Source organism: Lytechinus pictus, chromosome 2 (assembly GCF_037042905.1).
Source record: "Lytechinus pictus isolate F3 Inbred chromosome 2, Lp3.0, whole genome shotgun sequence".
Taxonomy (NCBI): domain Eukaryota; kingdom Metazoa; phylum Echinodermata; class Echinoidea; order Temnopleuroida; family Toxopneustidae; genus Lytechinus; species Lytechinus pictus.
The window spans coordinates 44,336,211-44,357,178 of record NC_087246.1 but is presented as its reverse complement, the minus strand read 5'-3'; the positions used below and the strand labels follow the sequence as shown (position 1 = coordinate 44,357,178).

General features: G+C 35.7%; 1 protein-coding gene across 1 annotated transcript; it reads right to left on the bottom strand.

Moving 5' to 3' along the window:
• Positions 1 to 1,078: 1,078 nt before the first annotated feature.
• Positions 1,079 to 18,367, bottom strand: LOC129254203 (uncharacterized). Its single transcript, XM_064094869.1, has 8 exons — positions 18,237 to 18,367; positions 12,022 to 12,105; positions 10,207 to 10,416; positions 7,652 to 7,789; positions 6,231 to 6,291; positions 5,686 to 5,753; positions 3,821 to 3,915; positions 1,079 to 2,936 (listed from the first exon to the last, which is right to left on the bottom strand). The coding sequence occupies exons 1-8, from the start codon at positions 18,294 to 18,296 to the stop codon at positions 2,798 to 2,800; spliced, it is 855 nt and encodes a 284-aa protein (XP_063950939.1). The 5' UTR covers positions 18,297 to 18,367; the 3' UTR covers positions 1,079 to 2,797.
• Positions 18,368 to 20,968: the final 2,601 nt, after the last annotated feature.

Here is a 20,968-nt window from a genome sequence, read left to right as displayed (position 1 = left end):
ATTCATTTTGAGAAAGTGCTTCCAAGAATTCATTGTCACTCTATTCACTTAAAATAATAAAATCTTCATGAGATTAAATTGGTAAATAGAGGTGTGAAAGTAATTGTTTTGATCTTTTTGTTCAACTTTTCAGAGCAAACAAAGATTGAGAGATTCCTGGGAAAGGGCTGCTGAGATGCTCAAGAGCCGAGGCATGCCCCTCTCCCCAAGAAGAAGGGAGCCAGACCCTGCCTCCGAGACCTATGGCAGAAGATGGTGTCACGTGCTAAAAAATATCGGAACCAGAGGTCTATGAAAGGGGAAAATTTGTCTCATCTTATTAATTAGAGAGTAATTAGATATGGCTTAGAAATTAAAAGTGGTACCACTGGATATTAAGATTTGTTGTACTTGTTGTCATGCAATGCATGTGTAATATTGTTTTGATGGTGGTTTGAACACTTCTAGCACCTCTCTCCCTAGGGAGTAGATGCCTTCATGGTACTGATTGCATCCAATATGTGGGGTAATAATATATCTTTAATTGCTTGGATACACCTAACAAGATTATTATTATTTTTAAAATTCTTCTTATTATTATTATACCTTGGGTTATGCTTAACATACTGATCAAAATTTACATGTAATTTATCTTCATTGGGAGGTGGACCCTGGCCCAAGTTTCATGATCGCCATGAAATGGTTTTAGAAGCTCTTCCAGCACCAACTGTGGAGGGATTCTCAGATGCGAACACCGAAGGTGGCAACATCATTGCTTTGACGAGTTAAATCATTCTTAAATTAGAATTCTATGCTTTTCATCTTCATTCGTGGAAGGACAAATGCCTTCATTTGTCCAGTAACTTTCAGTCTGTCATTTCAGTCTATTTTTTCTAAGTTTTTTGGCTTAGGCTTTTTAAGAGCATGTTTTAATAGTCATCTGGCTACTTGTTTCATCATGAATGGGTCCTTTCAAAAATAATGTCCTGTCCTTGTATCTCTTGATTCAGCAAATGTAAATACTTTTGAGTTGTTGAAGAGATGTGGTATTGACCCAGCTAACCACCGAATGGCAGTCCAAGGCTTGCCAGACGGGAAGTTCAACATACCTTTCGAATCTGCTGACATAAAAGAAAACAAGCTACCGATCCTGGAGAAAGAGAGGGCATGTGATGTGGTATCATACTCTAAACCTATCAAGTTTATTGCATTGCTTCATGTGCCATTTGAAGTAGACGTGCAAGTTACTTTTCTGACTACTTCACTTTAGAAAAAAATATGAAAAGCCTCAAAAGAAAAGAAAAACAGGCAACAAATCACTGAACAAAATGTGGATTGATACTAGAGTTGTTGGCCCAGGGGCATTGATGAAATTATTCAAGACATAAAAATATTTGCTTTGCATAGGAGGAACTTTCTGAAATAGAATTATAAGATTTAAAGAAACAATTATTTTCTCTCTTTATTTTCTTGCAATTCATAATGTAATGTCAAAAGGGCGGAGGTGCAAGTGGTGGAGGTCCTGTATCACATACAGTCATCGCTACTTCAGGAAGCAGATAACATGAAATCAAGGATCTCATCTTTCAGCGAGATGCTGTACAGGTTGGCATTGGCAAGCAATCTTGCAGAACCACCAAAGCCAAGCATCAAACATAAAAATGATTGCTTGTTGGAGGTGCATGTGCTAAGCCTCTGTGGGCAAAGCGACGAAAAGATTTGTTAGTAAGGAGATCATATAATTGTTTCTGTTGAAAGTAGCTCCGATGATGGTGAAAAAAGACGGTTCAAGTGATACTAAGAAAAATTACATCTCTAAGCGCATGCCAGATATATCATCATCCACGTTGTTTGATTAACTATCTTGCCCGCATATAAATGTACAGCAAGAATACACACTATTTCTTTAAGTATGTTCTTTTGTTGCAATATAAATCTCCAAAGTGCCATTTCAGTTTCATGATTTTGTTAAAATATTTCACAGAAAAGTAAAAAATAACTTAATATTATGCATACGTTTTAGAGCAATCTTGAAGGTGAGCTATTTATGAACTTGTTTCTAAGGAAGGCCCAGGAATTAAAATCCCTAACTCAGGCTATATTTTATAAAGCTTGTTATTAATGGTAAATAACAAGATGTTATAAGCTACTGACATAGTATAAGATGCTGAAACATTATAATTTGACTGGCCAAGATCAATTCTTTAAACATTTCTCACATTTAGATATTGATTACATGCTCTTTGAAACAGGGTCCAGATGGATCCGTTTGGTGATCAACAAAGGATTCTCAAACTCTTCTGATGTCTATAAGTCGATGCTCATATAGTAAAGGCTTGTGAATGAAAATCCAAGACTTAACTTCAATAGGCTGGTTATAAATGGGAAATGTTACAATTCAGTTGATTGAGAGTAATTTGAAAAAAAAATTCTAACATCTGATATTAATAAATGTTCTGTTGTTTAGAGGTCGATGCTCATATTCTATTATTATTATTATTATTTGTTTGGCGTCACCTGTGCCTGGGAGGCGAAAAGCGAACTGAATCACTATGACCCGCAGGTCTCTCCTCCCGATATGACTGATTGGGGGGGATGCAGGTGGACCACTACACCGGGGTTTCCCCCTACTCTTATACGAATAGTGCAGTGGGTTCTTAACGTGCAAAGGTGTAATGACTGTAATGACTAAATGAGCTCATGCATTAAAATCCCAAACTCAGACCTTATTTCATGAAGATTGTTTAATATCAAGCCTGAATTCTTTGAAGTTAAAGCACCAATACATCTAGTTACAGCTTAAATGCAAATCCTGTTGTCACCTGTCTCCCATCATGCCTTGCCGGTTTCGTATCAACTGCCCTTCAGCCGGGTAACTGACATAGCGACGATTGTCTGGTACTTTAGACCTCTCTCGTATTAAACCATCACTATCTCCAAGGAACTTCTCGTCAGAGCTGTAATCACATTAAACAAAAAAAAAATTAATGACACCAAAATGATACACAGATTTTACTTTGCAAACCAAAGTAAATTCACAGTCAGTCGCAGTAAATGATTTTTCATTCACATTCATTTTTTTATATTACAAACTTTAATGTTTTTTTTATCATATTATTACAAATGAGATTTAAAAGGTATTCATTAGCAGTGAGAGAGTTGGCATTTTGGAGATTAAAGTTCTTTGTCAGCTAGAATAGAAATGATTTCATAAATTGATATTAGACCTTAAATTTCAACACTGGTGACAAATGGCTAAAATATGTGTAAAATATACAGAAGAGTCTTGTACATAGGGTGATCATGTCAAGGATCACAGAGATTTTTGTCCATGCATATAAATGTGCAATCAATGAGCCTCTCTATGCAAGGTGCTGGCCCCTTATTTTCGCAAAACAATATGTTTATAATTGATATTTTTTTAAATGAGTGAATGATGTCCTACTTTGTACTCACTATAAATGTGTAATTTCAAATAAACTTTCTTTTCTTCATTCAATAATGCAAAAGTTGTTTGATGCTTCATGACACATCTTAAGTCATCCCTTACCAAGAAAACACAGTTACAAAAGACTTTTATTTTCATTGACGAATACATTTTAGGCCAATGGATAATTCAATAAATTCTTCTGGTATTAGGCTTCTTTTCTTGACTTGGAAAAATAAGTATTCCAATAATTCTGCATACATGGTAATTTTTAATTATTCTTCTTGGTGGATTCAACCACTGAAAATTTGATTTTTTTTTAAAATACAATTCCCAAGATACTCAACAATTATAGCTAAATTTTTTTTTTGCAAAGTGAAGAGAAAAGTCTGTAAAATAATGACTTCCACTTACAAAAGGTGAGAGCATGCCAAGCAATAGTACATGATGAAACCAAAAACAGTAAAGATTGCTGCAATGAAGTAGGCGGCAGTTCTTGTAGGCGTCACCTGTACAAGTTATGATAAAGAGAATATATCTTTTTATATTCAGAAAACATAAACATGTAGATTGGTTATCAAATTTGATAACAAAATAATAATTCATAACATAGTGAAGATTGTTGCAAACAAGTAGATGGCAGTTCTTTCTGCACGTATACTTGCCATCTGGACGAAAAAATCAGAAAGGGAAAAGAACAAGAAATTAATTTAATATTGAACTATGCATTATTTTCTATTTACAAATGTCACAAGATAACATTAGTTACAATGAAAAAGATGAAGTTTTATGATTTGAAAATTATGTTCATATATGTTCTGATATGATGAGAGAGGTAAACGAAAGGAAAATGTGTATGTGAATATTAGCAAATGGAATTTAAAACTGAATAACTTGTAAAACTTTTGTTTGTGTACATATATATTTGTGCATATTTTTATTCAAATAAAGAAGACCAGTACTGGTTAAAAAAAGGAATTATTTTATTTTTGGAAATCACATGAAACGGTTACACACTGACACATATAAATAACAGTACAACAAATCTATACAAAGCAATCAGTGACACATCGTTACTTATAATCATTTTTAGGTAATTTCACCTCAGTTTACTTGATATGGGACAACAGAAATCTATTTGACTTGGAAGAAAAAATTGAATCTGACGAGGCATGTCTTGCATAATCTGGCCTCAGAAAAGTGTTTCAATTTCAAATTGGGCAAATATTTGACTTGTGGAATGTCTCTTGCAAGTGCCTGATACCATGAGTGAATAGCCCAATTCAAGGTCACTACACTCTATACATGGTTCAGTTCTAACATGGGGTCTAAAGATCATAATATAATGAGAATTTATGAATCAATTATTTGAACTTGCTGTGGAACTTGATGCCAGAAAATTTCAATGGGATAGACCAATCAACCAGGGTAGGAGCTCATTTTTATTTTTAGGGGCAAATTTTATTCTTAACTTTCAGGCAATACTAGCTGAAGTTTGGGGCCACATGTGTTTCTTTTCTTCAAGGGCTACTTTTGGTGCAATAATCAATTATCATTTTGTAGTATATAGACATTCCACTAATATATTGATTTAAAAAAAAATGTAGAATACTGTTTGTAGCAGATCTATGGGGATTCCAGAAAATATAGTCACCCCAAAGGATGGCATTTGGGGAATTTCAGGGGCGATTTGGACTAAGATGAGGGCGACAGGCCTGTTGCCCTCATGATTTTCCTATGCTACGGTACCATCAACTCAAAATACTATATCATCTATCCCTACACTAACCAATGAAATTTAGCTACATCCTGTACATCTACCCTCCTATATAAGTATATATATATATATGTCGAAAATCTGTCTATCTGACGGTCAATCGGATCGGGGTCGCCCTAGCCACTAACCCAACTCTGTGGTCTAGTGGTTAAGGCACCGGCGTTCAAAGCTGGGGGCCCGGGTTTGATTCCCGGCAGAGACATTTTTTCGGCATCACCAATTTTTCCAAAGGGTAGATAGCTCTGGGGAACCTTGATTTAAGCTACACCTACCATTGTTCTCTTCATCCATTTCTTTACAATATATATTGTAATAACACTGCTAAATTTCTTCATGTTTTAATAATTATGTTATATCATATTATTATTATATTACTGTTCTCATTAAATTTTATTTGCTAAAATGCAACAAGAAGTAAATAACAAGTGTTATATCATAATGCATGCTACATACAGCCATTTCGCGTTCTACCTCTTCAAATAATAATCCTTACGTTGTTTACCTCTTTGTATGGATTCTCCCAGTAATTTTCACAAGTCAGAAATGAGCACACAGCATTATCCAGTTTTTCTGTGATAAATAAACAAAAGTAACAAATCACAAAAGGCTATCTGATGACTGAAACATAATGAATTTAAATTTCCACTAAAACCTTAATTTTGCATTCCATTTTCAATTTCAATTGCAATAACCATTTCAACTCAATTTGCTGAACCATGTAAGTATATTTTAGAATCAACATCATTATCAGCCATCGGCACTGCATACATCAAATTAAAACATTCAAGCATGGTCAATATGTATGTTGGATCTCCATCCAACACCCCCCCCCCCCTTTCTTGGCCCCATCTCAAAACAAGTTGCTATGATACCTAGTCTATCTGGAATGTCAACTTACCATGACAACAATGAAAATTCTGCTTTTTGATTGGCTCTTCCGATGAAAAGTTATATTCCAGCAAGAGTTCATATCATAGCAACTGTCAGTGTCTTTAATCTAGTTGTGTGAGCACTTTTTGTTAGAAAGAAAATCGGTAGAAAACAAACCTAGTATACTTTTCTTCTCTGCATCTGAAATGTGGGTTGGGACACATGCCTTCATGATATTCTGCAGTGATGGGGAAAAGAGAAAGTACAACCCTGTCAAAGTATGTACAGAGATGCACAGTACAAAGACCAGAGCCCCATCTTACAAAGAGTTGCGACTGATCCAATCAACCACAACTATGGAAAGCCAGCAATGTCAACATCTATTATGTATGATTATTCAAAATATTTTCTAATTATGATGTATATTCATACATTCATTGTTTTCTTAAAAATTCAGTGTGCTTCTCTTTGTTTACAAAGGACATGGTTCAAATTTCTTGTAGAAAATATTATGACAATGATGGATTTCCATAGAGTTGAGGTTGATTGGATCAATCGTAACTCTTTGTAAGACAGGACCTAGCCTATGCATTAGATTTTGAGTAGTACACCGCGACTCGGCGTGAGATCACCAAACAGTGAGTATAATGTATATGAGGATAGGCTATGGTACAGGCATGAGAAAGAGGTATGAGCCCTAATGCGTGAGACTTGGCATGTCTGTATAACTGCAAGCACATTAATGTAAATCCTGAACTTAGCACAACCAAATTTGAGAAAAGGGGCAAGGAATATAAATTGATTGCAATTTAGAGGACCAAACACGATCAGTAAGACCCATAAAAAACAACAAAACTACATTTAAACACTGTGGTAGGACTACAATGCAGTTTGGTGTGTCAGCCCCCTTATCAATAATAATATCATGCCCCTTATTGTTGTTGGTCTATATCGTTTTGCCTGACGTCCCTTATGCAGTGTAATGGCATCCATTGCGGTCATGAATGGCAAACTGATGAGACACACATGTCCCTAATAGGAATAAAATTAGAGTTGCCATAGAATTTCAGAAGCATATCAACAACAAAATATGGAAAAGTATTTTTTTTTTACAGAATATGAATGACTCACTGACTTGGAATCCTTCTACAAAGCAATTTAAACTTCAGATTACAACACGAGATTGCAAGTTCCTCTCCAAATTGTAATTGATTCTTTTTTACTTTTTTTTTTACGTTATACCATTATAAAAAAAAAAACATTAGTTCATTTATATACATTGTAAAAAAAAAAAAATTTCTATGGAATGAGATAAATGTACTCAATTTCTTGCTTACTGAGTAAGAAAATATCTTTGGTGTTGTAATATAATTGACCATTTCTACTTTGTTGATACAGTAATCAACTTCATACCCTCTTAAACATTTAGAGAGGAATCAACCTGATATCCACAAAAAGGTGGCAGACATTATGTCCATTTATTTACAAATAATCATAGCTTGTATATTTGTGAAACTGTGTGTGAAAGTTCAGCTGATACGTTAATTGAATTGTACAAGAGAATTGCTTCAATATATACTTTTTTAAAATAGACTCACCTGACATTTCCTTTTTAGAGCAAGGAGATCCTTTTGTTTGCAGAGAGCTTCTTCCCAAAAAGATGTCTTTTTAGCACTAGATATGATGTCACAGCGCAGGTAATCACAATGATCGGCTAGACAAACTGCTTCAGGTCCCTAGAGAAATAGGCACAATCAAATGTACTTTATCAACATTACATAAATCTTTATTTTGTTCAAAGCTACATGTACTGCAAGAAAATATTTGCAATTGAATGCAAATTTGTGTTGCAATTAACAAGTGACACCAGTTTTAGCTGTAGCAAATCAATTAGCATTCCTCATTTTGAGAAGCAAATTAGCGATCAAGTGTACAATTGTACTTGATTACAAGACACTACTGACATAGCGACCAAAAATACACAGGATTGATTGCAAGTTTCTTGCCATAAATCTCTTTAATGTAATTTTGTTGCTACTCAATACATTTAGGCCGAATTCATTTCGCCCAAAATTTCAAAAGTTAATCAACAACCATAAACATTTAAACTGTAAAAATATTACTGGTAATGCCAATTAATTTCAATGTAAAATAAAAATAGATTTCAGGCACACCTGCTTGCACCCACAATCTACGCAATCTCTGCGAAAAAAAGTCCATTTGAGAAATAGCATCATAACAGGTGTTTGAACGGATAACTGGCCGTATTGTATCACAGCTGTTTATGTTTGTTTAACTCTATCTAGGCCGGGGTATTTTGGGAGTTCATATGCATATGGCCGGGGGGGGGGGGGGGGGGGGGCCTCCCAGGCCCCCCCTTGAAATCTCGGCCGTCGACTGCGCGATCGCGCCAAAAATGGCACGCAGGTTGTCTGGGATATAATCTACAAAATTGTATAGTAATTTATTTCATAAGAATTGTTATTAAGTAATTATGCTAATTTATGCGTAATTAGTATGCGAAATCATACTTTTTCCTTTAACTCCATAAATAAAGCTCCAAATGTTCTAATTTTTGGCATAGAAACTCTTTGTGGTGTTCTTAGCAAGTTTACATGAAAAGAATTGTGATATTAGATCAATTTCTTATGTATTATATTTTTTTTTGCAATTTCTTATGTATTTCTCTGTTTTTTGGACCCTTTGTTTTTCATTGTTTTTTCAATGAAATTCGTTGGGGACTCTTCTAAGATCATAAACAGCATAAAATACATACATTTAGACCAGCAGAACTAAAAATAAACATACATTTATGATTTTTGGTTGAAAACACATTTATGTTGACTTTGTACACAAAATCACGTTTTTGAGCAATTTTTGGTCTGACATGCACTTACATAACGTTGCGTAATTTCGGAACCGCGTACCCGGGTGACGCAAAATTGGTCTCAAAAGTTGCGCAAGACTTGAAAGTAAAAAGTCAGCAAGCAGCGCGGTCCAAAAATTTTGCGTCGCGGAAATATCGCGCGACTCGTGGCCCCCCCCCCCCCCCGGCCTAGATAGGGTTAAAAGGGCATTACAAGAAACTTATGATCAATAACAAGTGCATTTGGCTATCTACAGTTAATACTGATCTGTAACAGAAATTTGCGATTGATTGCAGTATTTTTCTTTCAACGTCCCCAATGTTACACAAACAGTTGGCTTAATAATACAGAAGCAAGCTTGAATTTAGCACCCTGACATGCATGAAATCTGCAGGTATGTATACATAAACCATGGTTTCAGTCTTTCAGACCAACGATTGAAAACCCCCACTTCTTACATTATAGGCCTACTGTGGGTGGAGACATTAACATATCATTTAACTTTTGTTATAGTATGTGTGGTACTGAAATTGCCTTCTGAGAACAGAAATTTGGGGCAGACTTCCACATACATGCTAAAATTGAAACAAAAATCAATCATGAGGACTCTCGTCTTTCAGTCTGAAGGACATGGACTCAATTCCAAGCCATGGCGTGTTTTCCTTCAGCAAGAAATTTACCCACATTGTGCTGCACTCAACCCAGGTGAGGTAAATGGGTACCAGTAGGAAGTAATTCCTCAAAAAGCTGTGTGCACTAAAATCGGTAGACTAGCTTAGCTGGGGTAATATAGGAGCGCCTTGAGCACCTAGCAAGGTGGATACATGCGCTATACAAATCCTATATCATTATTATAATATTACCGGTATTATTATTTCCCACTTGACATTGGATTGTTTAAATCAAAATAAATATAATAGAATTAACCCACTTTAGATTTTAGATTAGACTATAGCAATTTCAGGTTTAAGATCACTTTAAAAACCTCTTCCTACATTACCAGTCAGGTTTCTGTAAATTACACTATCAAAACAGATAATAGATTTGGTCCACTGAATCTATTGTTTTCTGCTTTTATAGTGCAATAATTAATAAGCTGGAAGATTCTTGCTAATGCAGTGCACAGTTCATTAGCCTACAGTTTCATCAGTCTTTAATAGCTGGGAATGCATCCAATCTATTGATAAAAGACTGACCAACGGGTTCTGCCATGACTCAAATGAGTTGCTATGTCAATGAATATGCAGTGCACTTGAAGCCCCCATGCTTTCAATGATTCCTCTTACCCTCAATACTGTGTCCCTATGCCTATTATCATAATGATTGTCGATATGGTGCTCGTTGTGGAAGGACTTTCCGCAGTAAAGACAGTTCCAATTGTTCGCAAGCTCCGACCACTTGTGTCTTTCATTGTCCCAGTACATGTTCCTCTCGGGCCTCAGCAGACATTCTGTTCCAGGACTTAGTCCTTCTTTCTGCATGATGGCTAGGAAAGACTGATCAAACAGATTTAAAGTCAGAGCAGCAAACCTTAACATAAAGCTTGACGATTGATCTGATCGTGGGCCAGATTTTTATGAAGGATCATACACACTAATCAATGAAATCAATCAAACCAGCCCATAATCAATCTCTTACCTTCACTGGAAGCAGTGAATCAAACTGATTTCCTAAGTGCTACTCAGTTTAGACCATTTTGTAGTTTAGCCTAACTCAAACGACCTCTAACATCCACAGCATACAGACGTTTCATAACATGGAAGTCTTCTTGAACACTTTGATGAGCTTCCACAAAGTATTAAGTGTCTCACGAATAGCTTTAAATTCCCTTTTGAAAATAGAATGCCTCCACCTGGATACTTTAAAATGCATCAGGAGTGAACAAATGATTGCTTATGTAGGCATTCCAATTTACACACATGCACTTGAATACTATGACCACCTAAAAACTATTCTAGCTTCCGTTATTTGTAATCAAATCAATGAGGCTCGGTGTGTGGAATCCAGTTTGCATGAGTGCTGCTAGGTCAGACAACAAATGATCTTTACCTACACATGCTCAGATTAAATCTAGATGTACATGTATCAACTGGCTTTCTATTGACTAGCTGCCAAAAAAGAGTGCCAAATTATTCCCTGAAAAAAATTCTCATTAATTTTGTAAAATGTGTCAAATCAAATGCAAACTTGTGTCATTTCACACTTTTTTCTCCATTACATAAATAGAAACGCACTCTTGTAGAATACTGTGTGGCACAATTTTCAGAACCTGCAAATATGGAAAATCAATCATGTGAAAACAGCAGTTACAGTAATAGTCACCAAACACTTTTTCCTCCTTCTTGTCCTATTGCTCATTCTATTCCTTTCTTTTTTTGTCACCTCCTACTTTTTTTCTTTTTAATATGCAACAGTAGGGATACAGTAGTCACCCAAAATGACTTTTATGAAATTTACAAACTGGTTTAAACAGTACAGTGTCTCCTTGACACTTTGACAGTTTCTCATCACCCTGAATACTAGCAAAAAATGGAATGTGGTTTATATAGAGAGACAAATGTAAGTATGGAGAAAATGGTAACATTCCAAGTAAAGTATGTTGTGCCATTCCCGAGTCAAAACTGTTAACATGAGCTAATCATTATTAGCAACACTGTGAAACAAACAAAAATCTCTTTAAAAAAGCAAATTGGCAATGTATCTGTAAATGAATTCTTTTATCATTAATTTTGTCTCATGTGATATCCATATTTTTTTTTAAAGTATATGAAAATGAATGGAAAATTTGTGATTGCTGCCAATTTGATGAGCTAAAGATAATTTCATTTTCAACTTATGAACCATTTCAAGTCAAACCTTGGCAAATTTGGTCTCAGAAGAAGGAAAAGTTTAATTCCTGTCCAGATAATAAATTGACCATGCACTTCCACAACAATGCACCACTTTTTTCTAAGTGATTATTGCTGATGTTGACACCGAGAGAGAAATAAGCTTTGAATAACTTTATACCTACCGTGTACTTCAAAGGAATGATTTCCAAGGCACAATGAAAGCTGTGTGCCTCTAGGAGGTTAAAAAAACAAAATCAAAAAATTATATACCTTATCCAAAATTGACTGTGCCACTCTTGAACGGCTTCTAGAACATCCATTCTCCTGACATCTTACGAGCTGTACAAGGATCATCTAATAATGATGCAAAAATAAAAGCAAACTGTGACATTTATCAGATAATCATGCCTTATTTAGTCCCTTATTCATACCACATTGACTACAAAATAGTACAATATCATTGCTGAAATCTGTGACTTGTCACGCTGGAAGAAACTTTCAATGTTAAATACAAACTTGACTACTTCAAAATTTGAAAGTGGATTTTTGAGACCTTTTCCCTCCTCCGAAGACAAAGTTTGGTGCTAATAAACTTTGCATAGTTTTAATATCTATTGCTTTTAGTCTGTAATTTGGCAACAGAACTCTTTTGGTTGTGAATTTTTCTTTCCATAGGAACAAACACTTTCTCATAATTTACTGCAAACGCTGTTATTTTCGCGCTGGGCGGCTTCAAAACACATTCCTCGGTTCTTTAATTCACACTGCACACTCCACAATGACTAAAAATAATGTCACTACCTTTTTCCCCATTTCTGGCTGGATTTAATTTTTATTTAACATTCCCGGAAACAAAATTGTATCTGTATCTTCTGCTCATATTCTAGCTCTACAGCGGCATAATTCAGCATTGTTTTGTTCCGACCATTAACTATTGTGACATTTAGCGCAACTTCTGTTTGTCGGCAGACAAAGGGAGAGGCAAAATGAAGGCGCTGCTAGCCTAGTATGGGGCCAAGTGCCGGGTAGAGACTGGGGGGATTACAGTGATTCAAAGTGCATGGGATCAATCGACCCACCTGGGCGATTGACAAGAAGTCTCCAGACGTGTCAAACAGACCTAAACACTCACCAATCAAACAGCAAAACCAACTTTTATTTCAAGCAACATCATAATTCAAATACCGATCTGCGACTGTAAAAAAATGATCGCATTAAAAGAAAAAATTTTATCAAAATGCATAAATGTACACAGTAAGCATTCAATCTTGCTTGCTTAAATGTCGCCCTCTATAGGTCAAATTATACAGTCTCCTTACCAAAAGGATACACGCGATTGAGCCCCGGTTCTAAACATGCATTAAAATCAGACCTGCCAACCTCTGGGAATGCAAAATTGTATTCTATGAATAAAAAAGTGTATTTCATAATAAAATGTGTGGCGCACTCGCTCATCGCGGCACTCAAGCTGCATGCAAGCTAAAATACGCACTGCTCTTGCAGATGAAAAAAAACATTTAAACATGTGTATATCTCACCCTGGTTTTAACAAAATGATTGAAAAAAAAAACAAGTTACCTGAAATTACATTGATCTAATAACCATATTTGTGTAAGTTTTATCAAATAGAGACATATAGAGATAAGAGATGATTTTTCTCAATAAATTACGATAAAAAATAAAGGATTTTAAAAAGAAAAGACGTACTGCCGTATTTTGGTTGCAAAAACGTACTGGTTGGCAGGTCTGTAAAATAGATGCTCACAATTTTGCGCTCGCCGATCTTGCCGCAAAAATTGATGTGCCGTGAATATTTCTGAGTTTACAGTACCTAGACCTAGAGCAATTATGAAAAATCACAGTAGGTCTAAATGGTTGCGGGATAGAATATGGAATGAACAAATATAAAACAAGAAATAAAAAAAAAAAACATACTGAACTTTTATTCATAATGTATTTAATATTGGACATATGGATGACAAAGGTAATCACATTATCCACATTTTCATGATTTTGACTTCTAAAGATTCTTATGACCTGCGCTAATTTTGGACTCCAAAAAAAAATAGATGACCCAAAATATCTCATAAGTGGAAGTGATTTTTCGCTGGAAATATCGCCGTATTCTCACATGTTCGATCTATCGCAAAAATATCTGCAACGGCCGCCACAGGAATTTCGACATCCTCCCAAATATCGGACATATCAGCCGATTGAATTAGAAATGCGTGCTGTTAACGCACGCGCGCGCGCTTAAAGTCACGCGCAGCTGAGCAAAGACGTCCGATGTTTAGAGCCGAAAGAGGTCCGTTTGGTAAGTAAATAATTATTATTTACCTATTTCTATATCAAAATCGGCATTTACGCAGCTGAAATAAGTTGTTTTCTCAACAATCAAGCAATTATTTTGGGATTTAGAGTGTGATTTAAATAGTCGAAATTGATCGCGGCGCACAACTTTACGTGTCCGATATTTGGAAACTGCGTCCGATATTTGGCAAAAAAACAAGCTTCTGGTACCGTAGTAAATAAATAATTTCTGTTTACCATATTTTTTTTTCAATTCTATTTTTTCATGACATTAATATTCAACATTTGTACCACAGAAATACACATGATTTTTATTGATTCATGATTGTATTTTTGTTAGTTCATTGACCTTAAATGACCTTTGACTTTGGTCATGTGACCTGAAACTCGCATGAGATGTTCAGTGATACTTGATTACTCTTGTGTCCAAGTTTTATGAACTAGATCCAAACACTTTCTAAGTTATGCTGTCATTTCAAAAACCTAACCTTCGGTTAATATTTTATGTTGATGCCGCCGTCAGAAAAGCAGCGCCTATAGTCCCACTCTGGTATGCAGGTGAGACAAAAACAAATAAAAATATTATGTCTATCGTTATGAGAGACATATAGATAATACATGTCAAATAATGTAACGGAATATTGGAATTATAAATTAAGTTAAATTCTACTTCCAGACTTATATTAATAAATTTGTACTCTATGCTGATCCTCCCGCATTTGAACTTTTGTATTATTGCATGGGGGGGTTTGTGCTGATTTTCATTTGAATACCAGTAGACATTTACTAATCCAGAAAAAAGCATTGCGAGTTATTTGCCATTCTCATTATCGGGCACACACGAATGTTCTTTTTAAGACTCATGATATTCTTAAGATACATGATCTTTACTAAATAATCTTGGATCTTTTATGTACAACCTTAGTAAAGATGAACTACCAGATGTATTTCATTCTATGTTTACAAGAAATATCAATATCCATCACTACCCTACAAGATTTGCAGGACTTTTCCATTTACCTAGAACAAGGACATTATTAACAAATTAACTGTTCATTTCTTCTGGCATCAAACTTTGGAACTCACTTTCACACACTTTACGAAATAAGCCTACAATTCATATTTTCAATAGAGCATTTAAAAAACCCTCAGTAATAACTATAACACTCCAATTATTCATCCTACTTAGGATATCTTGAGGATCTTCTGTATTCTTCCCACCCCCTTCCCTTTATTTCACTTCTTTTCCCGTCACTGTCTCTTTTCATTCGATCTACCTGTGCAGATTTGTTTTTTTTCCTTTTACTAGTTTTTAGTCCTTTTTGTTGTTTTTGTTTCAATTTGTCCGTTCTTGTACTATTTCGTATGTCTTGTTTTTGTATTGCTTTTTGTCATGCTTTGTTCATTCTCTTACGTCCTGCTTTTGTAACGTTTTGTTTTCATGTGTCCTTTTCACTTTTTCTTCATATTTTGTATTTAACTTGGGAGAATATGATAAAAATATATTTTACAAGGATCTACATTTAACTTCTACAAGAAAGATATGATGATTTGTATATTTTGAACTTTGTATCTTGCATTAATATGTCTTATTTATTAAAGGAAAACTTCATTAACAAGCTTTGCTTTTCAGAAGATTTCATTTCAGGACAATATACAGTGCGTATCAACAAAAAAAACAGAGGACAGTTTTGAAAAGTCTATAAAAATTTTCTTTCAAATTATGATAACTATATTTTGATGTTAATAGATGCTCTGAAATCTTATCTTTGAAATGCCATTTAACAAAATAAATTTTGTTCAAGCTTGAGCGAACATGGGACGTTTTTGTCGGGGGTTCAAAAAGAGGCTTGCGCCAACGTGGCAGAAATGAGAAATTTGATGATAAGACTTCTTGCTAATCGGCAGACTTACTCTTAATCTTTTCATTATCTTTGCCATAATTTTCGAATTATGCTGTCAAATTTCATTTAAAAATTTAATTGTTTACTTGAATTATTTTGTTTTTCATTTGAACTTCTTTTAACTTTGAATTTCCCTTCATAAGTAAGAAAAGAAGACTTTTTGTCAACCCAAGCAAGAAGATTTGCATTGTTAATTGGGATAACTTGTAATTATTCAAATCCTTTTAATATGTGAAAAGAATTATGTTATGGTAGTATCTATAAAAGACATGAATCCTATTTTCAAGGGGTTATTGATTCCTTCACCAAGTTTAATTATATGCTTTACACGACAAACAGGAAAGGATTCACGTCTTTCAATGGCAATGGTGCAAGGGTTTGCAATTTATCTCTAAATCCTTATTTAAAATGATCATATAAACTTGTCCTTACTGTCAAAAGAAGCCCCTGAATTTTCTCTTTCCATACATGCCAAACACAAGTTAATAATCAATTCAGATCACATTTTTCTAGTAGCCTGAACTTCCCAGAAAAAAATGTGCCATATTTTCCCCTAAATCAGCCTGTTTTATGCTGACACTTTTCAGTGTGGCTTCAGACACCCTAACATTTTAACAATAGGAAACAAGATGGCGGCGTAAACATCGGGCAAGTCTCTTCCGTCTTTTCACAATATTTTTCTCATTTTTTTTCATGAATTCTTGTTTAAAAATAACAACGAGAGCGTAGAAATGTCGGAAATTAAGTTTTATCCCATGCCATCCATGGCCATGTACATGTACATACATGATTTAGACTTAGACTAGAGCTAGATCTTTTACTTTTTAGAAGGAAAGTACCGGTAGTGGCGGTAGCCGCGGTACTCACCGGTAGAAATCTCGGGGGTGAAAGTAGACCAAAAGCTTCGGTCTCTGTTATGTTGGTTGTTCAGCTGAACTCCGTTGGCTTCACTCACCAAATACAGAGACCGAAGTTCTAGCGCGATCTGTACAGGGGACTCAATGGCCATATGTTTATGTACTTATGATCGGATAAAACGGGGAAGTGAATTTGCGCGACAGCCGAGGTAAGTCACTGTTTTTGTTCCTTTTAACTTGATTTTTCTCCGTTTTGGGGCAATTAATGCCAGGAGGGAATATTAATTTGCATTTTGGTCGCGTTAATTTTCAAAATTTTTATTCATTAAAGACAAAAATTGAAGAGCCCCGACGGGGGGATTTCGCATTGCAAGTCCCCTAATGGTGGCTGCACGCTAGCGAGCCGTCTGTGTAGGAGGAGAATAAGAAAGAAAAAAATGTTTAAAAACTCCTCGAAACAGACGGCTGCCAGCTGTCTAGGGTGAAAGTAACCCAGAGAGCTCCCGCCCGCACAGCGGGCGGGAGCCCAGAAGCTTACCGTGTATTTTACCATTGTCACCGGACTAGGGTGATTTATGGTCTAAATATTTCTCCAAATGAATTGTGAAAACAGAAAGTATACAATTACCATGATTATATGGATGAAGGTCTAACGAGTGGCAGATTCCTGACATCTGGGCACAGTCTGGAACCTCAAAAAAACGAAAAGTTCTCTCCTTCTACCCCGTCTCGATCGGCCATTTTTGTTAAAAATCGTAACAAAATGGCCGATCGAGACTGGGTAGAAGGAGAGAACTTTTCGTTTTTTTGAGGTTCCAGACTGTGCCCAGATGTCAGGAATCTGCCACTCGTTAGACCTTCATCCATATAATCGTGGTAATTGTATACTTTCCGTTTTCACAATTCATTTGGAGAAATATTTAGACCATAAATCACCCTAGTCCGGTGACAATGGTAAAATACACGGTAAGCTTCTGGGCCGGGCTCCCGCCCGCTACGCGGGCGGGAGCTCTCTGGGTTAGGGTGAAAGTAATTTCAGGTTAAATTCGGGGTCCTTCGTGTAGGTGAATAGGAAGGACTCCCTGGCTTCATTGAGAGTAAGCCTACGTTAGTAAATGATTTTTACTCTCAAGAAGCCGCCTGGCTACGCATACCGTACGTACAGCGCATCATAAAAGATGGGCGACACGAAAGACGGTCCTTGGAAAGACCCTTTCGTACAATCGGCCCCGGGTACGGTTAGTTGAGGGGGAGTCGGAGTAGTGAATTCGCTTACTGACCGTCGCCGCTGCTTGGACACGACAGAAATTTAATAGCGATGATTTGAAACATTTCACTAGGTTCATAGATATTGAATCGATCGTGGTAAACCTATAGATCTAATTGCTCTAGGTAAACCCTGCATTTAACTTACCATTAATATGGTTAGCAACCAGTGAAATTTCATCTTGCCGCCAGCGCCAGCGAACCTCATGACTAGACTTCAAGTTCAATGAGTTCGATGAAATACCGTATATTACTAGGATACTCTAACTTTGCTCTCATGATGGCGCTCTTTATACTGTCTTCAGCGCGGCGGATACAAGTTTGTTTGCTATTTTTGCTGCAGAGCTATAATGGCCCTCCCCGGTTTCCCTCCCTCTTTACAAAAATAAAAAAATAAATAATGAACTTAAAGTTTCTTCTTTTATGTTTCATTGACATAAATCAACATAATTACATATTTACAAGTTTGGAATGATTAGAAATAAGTACAAATGCAAATAATAATATAAAAACATGAAGCCAGGCAAAGCATATAATTTTATATGAATGTGATTCGACAAAATGAGGGAGTAAGAAAAACTGACATAATAATACTTGCAGTTTAATAAGAGAAATCAAACTCAAACCACATTATTGGCGCACACAGTATCATATACACTCCATGTAATGCTCTTTTCTGTCGACACCAAAATACGGTATACGTCGACTTTGTTCATGACCATAGCCTCAGATATATATTAATTTGTATTGTCTCTATGTCCATGACGAAAAAAAATTATTAACTTTGATAAAAGTGAAAAAGGTTTGGTGAAAATTTTATTAAACATAGGGGGTCTACTTGCGAATGTGTCAATATTTGATCCCCAACATAATTGGTTGATATGATCTACTCCGTGCACTCGCTTGGCCAAGGGCCTTTTAAAACAGCGCCCCAAAACATGGAACCCCCATTAGCTTCCTTCTTCATTGCAGATTTCCTAAAAGCTAACCTCGTGTCTCAAAAGTAAAAACTCACACTTTCCATAATAACTTCATAGTTCTGTATTTTTGTTTGTTACTTAAATTTCAGACCTATACTGTTTGTGTTCCCTATTTTTTTTCAAATGCGTTTTACACCATACTTATATATGAAAAGGCGTATACATGATATTATTATTACTAAAATCCGTCGGAATCAAGTTATGAATTTTAGGTTTTGATTTTGTGACCTCAGGCACAAACTAGTTTATCTCTACTTGGGATACATCATTAACTTCTGTGGAATTATTTGCACACCATCAGTGAACTGTTTGCAGTTATTAATTGAGAGATGAACTCTTAGTTCTCATCGAGATCATCAACCTGTTCTGAAGAACAGTTGTCAACCCATGGATTGCTGAAATCGATTGTTTATCAGCACCAACTTCGTCTTCGTCTTCACGGACTTGAAAGGAATCGTTGCCAGCCAATTTGGATATTATTTAATATAGGACATAATTATAGTGGATTAATAAGAACTGTTAAGATTTTCTTATGTTGTTTTATTACATTGTGATCTATTTCCTGTATAAAAAAAGCAATCAAATTTAAAATTAATCTTACTTGTTATTATTTTGTTGCATATCGTAACAGTATCGTTTTACCACGTATATTAGTTTATGCATGTACCTTTTCCAAGATTATTTGCAAACAAACTAAAAATATATGAACACCGTTAAAAACCTTGTTTTGGAGGATATTATCGATAAATAAATAAAAATTTGACCTCTGCTCTTTCTCAGTCATTAATGTTTTATATCGTGGCATTGTTTCATTCCATCTTAAACCCAAATCAAGTCGACTATCATTATTTGTCAAGTTCAATTCATGAAGAAAATCAATTGTCTCATTGATTATTTAAAAAGGAAATAATAAGGGATGCAGGAACTAGAATGAAAGAACAGGAGAGAGAGAGAGAGAGCTGAGAGAACAAGGGGGTGAGATAAGGGGAGAGGCCTATTTTAGAGTGAAAGGAAAGTAAGCATAATCACTAGTGGGATCATAAAGAACAATTTCGTATTTGATAATATCATTTTTATTAAAAGAGGGTCTTCCTCGCCCCCCCCCCCAAAAAAAAAATCAAAGAGGGAGTGAGAGTCCTCTATTAGAAAAATCAAAGAGTACACTCTAAATTACAGGGATTTAAAATTAGTCCACATGGACTGTAGTTAGGGACCAATCGAATTCCGGATTTAATTGAATCCTTCAGATTCCTTTTTTAAATCTCGAAAGATTTAAATTTAATTTGAATTTAAATCATTTGAGATTTAAATTTAAGTCTTTAGGATTAAAACAAAATCCAGAAATCGATTGGTCCCTAACTACAATCCATCTAGACTTATTTTAAATCCCTGTAATTTAGAGTGTAGCATGGATGTGAAAGCGAGCAATTTTTTGTTAAATGACTTAGTATTTTAAAGGGGAAGTTTTAGGGAGGCACATGCTGATTGCAGGGGCCGCGGAAGCGGGGAGAGGCTGGGTGGGGGGCTTCAACCCCCCCCCCCCACTGTTTTCCAAAACCGAGTACAAAAAAACGTAAAAATTACCATAGGATTGTGATTTTTTTGCATGCTGGTCAGCCCCCCCCCCCCCCCACTTTGAAAACCGTTCCGCGGCCCCTGTTGCATGAAGAGTTGGTGATATTTTGAATCCGAGTTGATTAGTGATAACTCAAATTCCTCCTTAACCCTTTTTAAACCCACATTGACAAAGTTTGGGTCCGCCCTCTTCCGGCAGCTTTATCCCGTTTATTACCGTTTATTGCTCTGTCAACAGTCTACTATCATGGACATGGTACACTGTAAAAAATGAAGTGCTAATTTAGCACTTACAGTGCTTGTATAGTGACTGCACTACGAGTGC

Coding starts and splice junctions, on each gene's coding strand:
- LOC129254203 (XM_064094869.1), bottom strand. CDS start 18,296: ATGAGGTTCGCTGGCGCTGGCGGCAAGATGAAATTTCACTGGTTGCTA. Junction 10,417..12,021: donor CACAGTCAATTTTGGATAAG/GTATATAATTTT, acceptor CTGTTTGATCAG/TCTTTCCTAGCCATCATGCA. Junction 5,754..6,230: donor AGAGAAGAAAAGTATACTAG/GTTTGTTTTCTA, acceptor TATTTATCACAG/AAAAACTGGATAATGCTGTG.